This window comes from Trachypithecus francoisi, unplaced genomic scaffold (assembly GCF_009764315.1).
Source record: "Trachypithecus francoisi isolate TF-2019V2 unplaced genomic scaffold, Tfra_2.0 Lachesis_group8, whole genome shotgun sequence".
Taxonomy (NCBI): Eukaryota; Metazoa; Chordata; class Mammalia; order Primates; family Cercopithecidae; genus Trachypithecus; species Trachypithecus francoisi.
In genome coordinates, this window is record NW_022681473.1 from 16,084 (window position 1) to 23,964 (window position 7,881).

General features: G+C 56.9%; 1 protein-coding gene across 2 annotated transcripts; it reads left to right on the forward strand.

Moving 5' to 3' along the window:
• The first annotated feature begins 1,075 nt into the window (after nt 1-1,075).
• Nucleotides 1,076-7,535, forward strand: RIC8A (RIC8 guanine nucleotide exchange factor A). Of its 2 annotated transcripts, none has more exons than XM_033207712.1 (10): nt 1,076-1,323; nt 1,671-1,718; nt 1,807-2,397; nt 2,965-3,056; nt 3,634-3,784; nt 4,858-4,953; nt 5,027-5,189; nt 5,265-5,409; nt 5,726-5,845; nt 6,656-7,535. In XM_033207712.1, exons 1-10 carry the CDS (start codon nt 1,240-1,242, stop codon nt 6,774-6,776), a joined length of 1,611 nt encoding a protein of 536 aa, XP_033063603.1. In that variant the 5' UTR covers nt 1,076-1,239; the 3' UTR covers nt 6,777-7,535. The 2 variants fall into 2 exon arrangements, with proteins under 2 accessions (XP_033063603.1, XP_033063604.1); XM_033207713.1 differs by having other exon boundaries at nt 1,078-1,323; nt 5,045-5,189; nt 6,656-7,528.
• Nucleotides 7,536-7,881: the final 346 nt, after the last annotated feature.

Sequence of the window (7,881 nt, forward strand, 5' to 3'; positions counted from 1 at the left end):
CCGGGCTCCCAAGGTGCTGGGATTACAGCAGCACCGCGGATGTGACGTTTGTTTGTTGTTCCTGTGAACGTGGGGCGGGGCGGGGCGGGGCCGTTTGCCTGCTCAGTGCCAAGACGATGGTGGTGGAAAGACGCTTCCGTGGGTTAGGTCCTAACGGTTAGGACGGATTCACAGGCGGGTTATGAGGGAGGAGCAGGCCCCTCGGGCAGAAGCCCGCAAGGAGCCCTGGGTGTGGAGGGGCAAGGGTGCCTCCTCTGTCAAGTGGAGATCGGCGCCTCGCTAGTGCCTGCGAGTGCGCGCCGCGTCGAATACAGGTGTGCAGAAAGCACCACAGGAAAGTAAAGCGGGGAGAGAGACTGGGAGGCGGCACGGGGAGTGGGGGCCGTAGACGCCTTTGCTCCCGGGCACTTGTTAGAAGAGCGAGTGGACCGCGCTTCCTGTGCGTCACTGAATCCTCCTGATGGCCACTGAAACGGACACGCAGGATCTTTGCTTTTCAAGAGGGAACTGAGTCCAGGCCAGACTGGATTGCTCCCCTTTCTTTCGGCCCCTCACGGTCCTTCCACCTTTGCAAGTGCTGCTCCTTCTGCCTGGAGTGGCTCCTCCAGTCTTTTCCCGGCTCGCTTCCCATCGTCCAGTGTTAGCAAAAACAGCACTTCCTCACAGCCCGTTGCAGCCCGGCAGTCACCTTTTGCTTCTTTTGAAGCACAGCCCTGTGACCGCCTCATGTCCTTTTGTTTTTTCTTGTCTGCCTTCCCCTCTGGAACATAAGCTCCACAAAGGCAGGGACCTGGGAATCCCGTTCGCCTGCATTCCCCAGCAAACGCCTAACGAACCCAATGGCCCAGGACTGAAAAGTCCTTTCCACTTTGGCTTTCCCCTCTACCTCCCGTCGGTTCTATGGAGCTCGAGGGGCGTCACTGTGTGTGTGGCAGGGCACGGTGGGGGCTGAGATCCTTTCCTGTTGTAAATTCCGGCCCCAAAAGCCCCGGTCACAAGGAGGGGGGTCAGTTCGGTTCAGGGCGACTCGGCCCCGACTCGGGTCTTAAAACCTCCGAGCCGCCAGTGCTGCCTCAAGCCGCGCCCCCTTAAAGCGCCACCAGACGCCGCGTCCCGTCCCGGCCTCCCCCGCGCGCTGGCGCGGGGCTTTCTGGGCCAGGGCGGCGCCGGCGAACTGCAGCCCGGAACGGTTGAGGAAGGGCCCGTCCCGCCTTCCCCGCGCCGGGTTCCGGGGGCGCCATGGAGCCCCGGGCGGTTGCAGAAGCCGTGGAGACGGGGAAGGAGGATGTGATTATGGAAGCTCTGCGGTCGTACAACCAGGAGGTGAGCGGCTGCCTGAGGCCGGGGGTGGGGGGGGGGGCGGGCACGGAGGGGGTGGGGCAGGGCCGTGCGCGGGTGGTCGGGAGGGTGTGGGTGAGGCAGGGCTTGTGTCAGCAAGCTTAGGGGACGTGGCGGGGTGAGGGTGGCAGGTCAGGGATGCAGTGTTGGGGGGAGAGTGTCTGGGGTGCACCCGTTGGGTGGCAGGTGTCTAGGGATGGGGACGATTGTAGACCCTGCTACCCCTTCTGAGCAGTGGCTGCTGCCTGAGTTAGAGGCCAATAGGCCGCCCCCCATCAGCAGGCGCGGATACTGCCCCTCTGTGGACTTGAATTCACTCGTTCTCTCTGCAGCACTCCCAGAGCTTCACGTTTGATGATGCTCAACAGGAGGACCGGAAGGTGGGTGCTGGCCCGAGGGGTAAAGGGACAGGGACGGGTGGCCCCAGGAAGAGGGGCCTGGTGGAGCCGCTCTTCTCCCTGCCCACAGAGACTGGCGGAGCTGCTGGTCTCGGTCCTGGAACAGGGCTTGCCACCCTCCCACCGTGTCACCTGGCTGCAGAGTGTCCGAATCCTGTCCCGGGACCGCAACTGCTTGGACCCGTTCACCAGCCGCCAGAGCCTGCAGGCACTGGCCTGCTATGCTGACATCTGTGGCTCTGAGGGGTCCGTCCCAGACTCCCCCGACATGGATGTTGTACTGGAGTCCCTCAAGTGCCTGTGCAACCTCGTACTCAGCAGCCCTGTGGCACAGATGCTGGCAGCAGAGGCCCGCCTAGTGGTGAAGCTCACAGAGCGTGTGGGGCTGTACCGTGAGAGGAGCTTCCCTCACGATGTCCAGTTCTTTGACTTGAGGCTCCTCTTCCTGCTAACGGCACTCCGCACCGATGTGCGCCAGCAGCTGTTTCAGGAGCTGAAAGGAGTGCATCTGCTGACTGACACACTGGAGCTGACGCTGGGGGTGACTCCTGAAGGGAACCCACCCAAGCTCCTTCCTTCCCAAGAGACTGAACGGGCCATGGAGATCCTCAAAGTGCTCTTCAACATCACCCTCGACTCCATCAAGGGGGAGGTGGACGAGGTGAGCGCTGACCTCAACCCATGGATGGGTCTCAACTCAGCTCCAAGATTTCCTGGATCTGCTTCCCACTGGGTACCTTCAGGCTTCTGGGTGTCAGACATGGAGAGGACAGGACCTCCCAGCCTGTTGGGACAAGGCCAAGGAGATACCAGTTCTGGGCTGGGACCTTAGGGAAGGATTCTGAGGGAAGTAGAGGCCACTTCTGGCTCTTGCTGCCTGGCAGGGGGCTGTGGGCTCTCCGGGGAGACTGTAAGAGATCCTCCACCATGAGGCTGTGAGTGGGCTGAGACAGAGTGTGACTTCATCCCAAGGGTATGTGTTAACATTCCTAATCAGGGAAGTGCTCTTAGAAGAATACTTACGGAGTTTTTAGGAAGACAGCAGTGGTCATATTTTGCCCCCAACACTAGCCAGAGTCACCTAGGAGACCCCAGGGGACCAAGTGTGCAGTACAGGAGGTGTACAGTCATTGCCACACAGTCCTGGAGTGCAACAGACAGTAGAGCCTCAGCAGGCAGCAGTGGGATGAGTGGGGCTCCTCAAAGGAACCCTTCTTTCTTTGGTCAGGAAGACGCTGCTCTTTACCGACACCTGGGGACCCTTCTCCGGCACAGTGTGATGATTGCTACTGCTGGAGACCGCACAGAAGAGTTCCATGGGTGAGGATGGGGCTTTTTCTGGGAGGGAAGTGTGTCCACATGTCTAGATGGTCGTCCTCAACCCTGGCCATGAACCAGAACCACCTGAGAGCCCAGGCCCCACCCTAGAGGGTCTGACTTTGTCTGGGTGACACTGGACATCCGTGTGTTTCCAGAGACTAATGGGTGCTTCTAATATGTGGCCAGGACAACAGCCATGAATTTGGGGGCAGAAATGTGCCACCTGGGCCTGGGGTAGTGGCAGCAGACAGTGTGGTATTTACTAGGGCACATTGGCTTCGTGTCCCTGTTCTTGGTCCACCCGGTGTGGTTTCCAGAGATGGTCTGGTGCTTTGGCCCAGACAGGGTAGGGGAGGCAGGATGTCTCAGTGCCCCCACTTCCCCAGGGGACCCCCCCTGTACAGCTGAGTGGCAGTGCCTCTCAGATCAGTCCCTGCCCTTGGCTTTAGTCCCCAGTGCTGCCCCTTTGGGACCTCAGACGCCAGCTCATGTAATGTGTGGTTCAGGGGGAGCACAAAGATTGCATCTGTGCTGAGGGATTAGCCCTATTGAGACCCCCACCTACATCTGTCCCCAGCCACGCAGTGAACCTCCTGGGGAACTTGCCTCTCAAATGTCTGGATGTTCTCCTCACCCTGAAGCCACACGGAGACTCCGTGGAGTTCATGGGAGTGAATATGGATGTGATTCGTGCCCTCCTCATCTTCCTAGAGAAGCGTTTGCACCAGGTAGGCTGGGGATGGCTGTACAGGCTCCCCCAGTGGCTCTGGCACTGGTTCTCCTGCACAGCTGTGGTCAGTGCTTCTACACTGTCCACACTGGTAAGTGGAAGTCATCTTGCTGGTGTCATACGGGCTTTTCTTCCGGCTGTTCTGTGGTCCAGCCTGGCAACAAACTAGACCCTTCCTTCATGAGAAGCATGTGGACACCTTCCACACGCTTGAAGGTTTCACTTCTTAAATCTTTGTGGATCTTTATTGAGTGGTCCTGAGAAGCCCCCGAGTCCCTGCTTTTAACTCTCAGACACAGGCAGCCCTTGATTACAAGCATAGCTGTCCCTCAGCATCCTGAGGAGACCCATAGGAACCTCAGATCAAAACTTCCCTCTGATTCCTGTGACTGCACTACAGGGCATCTGGACAGCTAGGGCTCTAACCATCCTCCAGGAGCTTGCAGCAAGCAGGCTGGAGCACAATAAACCGAGATTTAGGAGACCTCTTGGGAATCTACCTGCCTAAGCAGGGGACACACATGGTGCGTGCGAGCCAGTCAGGGTAGGGAGCTGGCATTGGACGTACAGCCGGGGGGTTGTCTGTGCCTGTCGCTGTCGCTGACACTGCTGGTGCTGGGGTCCAGGCACATTATGCTAGGAGGGTCAGGAACTCCCTGCTGTCTGTCCATGAAGTACCCAGAGAGGGGATTCGGTTCTCGTTTCTTTTTGCCACCAACATCTGAGGGCAATGTGTGTGCCAGTCTAAAGCTTTAATTGCTTTGTGTTTTCTTCCCAGCCCTGGTTTATAGTTGAGGTAATTAGACTTAAAGCAGTTATTTCTCCCAAGTCAAAAAGCTTACCAGTACCTCTGTGTGCGGCTCTGTGCCTGTCCTTTTCAAAAGTGACACAGACACCCACCACCCACTCTTGGGCTTCCGCTGACTAACTGCAGAGGGGCCTCTTCCCAAACCTCTGCCACCAGGACCAGCTGCCGTATACGTTGGTGGGAAGGGGCGGTGGGGGGTGTAACTCTGCGCCAGTCTCAGATTAGGCAGGAGCACAGCCACGATGACAGAGGCTCCTCTACAGACACACAGGCTGAAGGAGAGCGTAGCTCCCGTGCTGAGCGTGCTGACCGAATGTGCCCGGATGCACCGCCCAGCCAGGAAGTTCCTGAAGGCCCAGGTATGAGACTGAGGAGCTGGCACTCCCGGGGGATGTAGTTTCGGCCCTGATCACAGACCAAGCCCAAGCTTAGGGACGGCCACCTCCCCAGGTGCTGCCCCCTCTGCGGGATGTGAGGACACGGCCTGAGGTTGGGGAGATGCTGCGAAACAAGCTTGTCCGCCTCATGACACACCTGGACACAGATGTGAAGAGAGTGGCCGCCGAGTTCTTGTTTGTCCTGTGCTCTGAGAGTGGTGAGTTATGGAGACCCGGGTCCCAGCCCCCCCACCTCAGCCAGGCTTGCACACTGACCTCTGCCTTGCCCCCAGTGCCCCGATTCATCAAGTACACGGGCTATGGGAATGCGGCTGGCCTTCTGGCTGCCAGGGGCCTCATGGCGGGAGGCCGGCCTGAGGGCCAGTACTCAGAGGATGAGGACACAGACACAGACGAGTACAAGGAAGCCAAGGCCAGGTGTGTGCCCCCAACACCCCCTCGGGTCTCCACTCACAGCCCCCTAGTCCCTGCTTCCACACCCATGTGGACCCCTGTAGGGTGGGACAGGATGACCAGTGGGCAAGACCTTCCAGAATCAAGCACCTGTCCCTAAGTGCTATCTGGGATACCAGAAGGTGGCAGGTGGCAGTTGCTGGTTACCAGTCCGCTTCTGGAGGGAGGCCTCTTCCCGCAGTTGCCTTGCCCACCTCACCCCACTGGGAAAATAGGTGGCTTGCCTCCTGTCCTGGAGAGTCACTAACGCGTTCCCCACATTCCACCTGCTGGGAAACAGCATAAACCCGGTGACCGGGAGGGTGGAGGAGAAGCCGCCTAACCCTATGGAGGGCATGACGGAGGAGCAGAAGGAGCACGAGGCCATGAAGCTAGTGACCATGTTTGACAAGCTCTCCAGGTGTGTGGCATGAGGAGGGGCCTGTAGCTGGGAGAAGGGAGAGCTGACCCACATCCTGTCTTGTGAGCCCCAGGAGGTAGGATCAGAGGAGAGCTTAGGATCCTGGTGTTAGGTTGCATTGCTGATGTTTGAAATCACTTGCCCTGGAGAAAATTCTCCCAGGGGATGGGTATATTGAGATCAGTATTGTGCCCATTTTACAGATGATAACTAAGACCCAGAGAAATTAAGAGACTCTCTAAGGCCGGGCATGGCAGCTCACGCCTGTAATCCCAGCACTTGGAGGCTGAGGCAGGTGGATCACAAGGTCAGGAGATCGAGAGCATCCTGGCCAACATGGTGAAACCCCATCTCTGCTAAAATACAAAAAAACATTAGCTGGGCGTGGTGGTGTGTGCCTGTAGTCCCAGCTACTTGGGAGGTCGAGGCAGGGGAATCACTTGAACCTGAGAGGCAGATGTTGCAGTGAGCTGAGATTGCGCCACTACACTCCAGCCTGGCGACAGAGTGAGACTTCGTCTCCAAAAAAAAAAAGAGACTGTCTAACATTGCTACACTTATTGGAGATGGCCCAGTGTCCAAATGAACAGACTGCTTAAGGCCAATTTAGATGTCTAAATTAAGAAACTGCTTAAAGCCATGAGATAGCAGTTAGGATTTGGGCCCAATTAACAGAAGGTCCAACCAGGCTTCCCCGGTAAATGAGAGCAGCCTACTGGGTGGAGAAGAAGGTAGCAGCCAGGGGTGAGCAGGACCCCTGCATGGCCAACTGGGCCCCTTCCCCAGTCCCATTGCACCTTTCCCCCACAGGAACAGAGTCATCCAGCCAATGGGGATGAGTCCCCGGGGTCATCTTACGTCCCTGCAGGATGCCATGTGCGAGACTATGGAGCAGCAGCTCTCCTCGGACCCTGACTCAGACCCTGACTGAGGATGGCAGCTCTTCTGCTCTCCCATCAGAACTGGTGCTGCTTCCAGAGACCTCCTTGGGGTTGCAACCTGGGGAAGCCACATCCCACTGGCTCCACACTCCTCTCTCCATCTTAGAAACCCCTTCTCTTTACTCCCAAGGTTCTGTTCATGATTTGCCTCTGGTCCAGTTTCTTATCTCTGGACTGCAATGGTCTTCTTGTGCTAGAACTCAGGGCTCAGCCTTGAATTCCACAGACAAAGTACTTTCTTTTGTCTGTGCCAAGAGGAATGTGTTCAGAAGCTGCTGCCTGAGGGCAGGGCCTACCTGGACACACAGAAGAGCATATGGGAGGGCAGGGGGTTGGGTGTGGGTGTGCACAAAGCAAGCACATCTGGGATGGGCACGCTGGCAGAGCCAGTGTGTTGGGGCATGTGCTGCACTTCCCAGGGAGAAAGAACCTGTCAGAACTTTCTATACGACTGTGTCAGAACACACACTTCCAAGGTATGTATGCTCTGTTGTTTCTGTCCTGCCTTCACCGAGCGCAGGGCTGGAGGCCTCTTAGACATTCTCCTTGGTCCTCGTTCACCTGCCCACTGTAGTATCCACAGTGCCCAAGTTCTTACTGGTTTTGGCATTTAAACCTCCTTCTTACTGGTTTAGACTACACTTACAAGAAGGAAAATGCCCCTCATGTGACCATAGATTGAGATTTATACCACATACCACACATAGCCACAGAAACGTCATCTTGAAATAAAGAGTTTTGGGCAAAAATATATGTGTGAATATATGTGTAAATTATCAAATAAAGGGGCCAGGCACAGTGGCTCATGCCTGGAATCCCAGCCCTTTGGGAGGCCGAGGCAGGTGGATCACTTGAAGCCAGGAGTTCGAGACCAGCCTGGCCAGCATAGTGAAACCCGCCTCTATTACAAATATGCCCCTGTGCTAGGCGTGGTGGGACACATCTGTAGTCCCAGCTACCCAGGAGGCTGAGGCAGGAGAATCGCTTAAACCCGGGAGGTGGAAGTTGCAATGAGCTGAGATCGCAACACTGAACTCCATCCTGAGCGACACAGCAAGACTCTCAAAAAAATAAAATAAAAAAAGGAACACTAAC

Coding starts and splice junctions, on each gene's coding strand:
- RIC8A (XM_033207712.1), top strand. CDS start 1,240: ATGGAGCCCCGGGCGGTTGCAGAAGCCGTGGAGACGGGGAAGGAGGAT. Junction 3,057..3,633: donor CGCACAGAAGAGTTCCATGG/GTGAGGATGGGG, acceptor ATCTGTCCCCAG/CCACGCAGTGAACCTCCTGG. Junction 5,846..6,655: donor ATGTTTGACAAGCTCTCCAG/GTGTGTGGCATG, acceptor TTTCCCCCACAG/GAACAGAGTCATCCAGCCAA.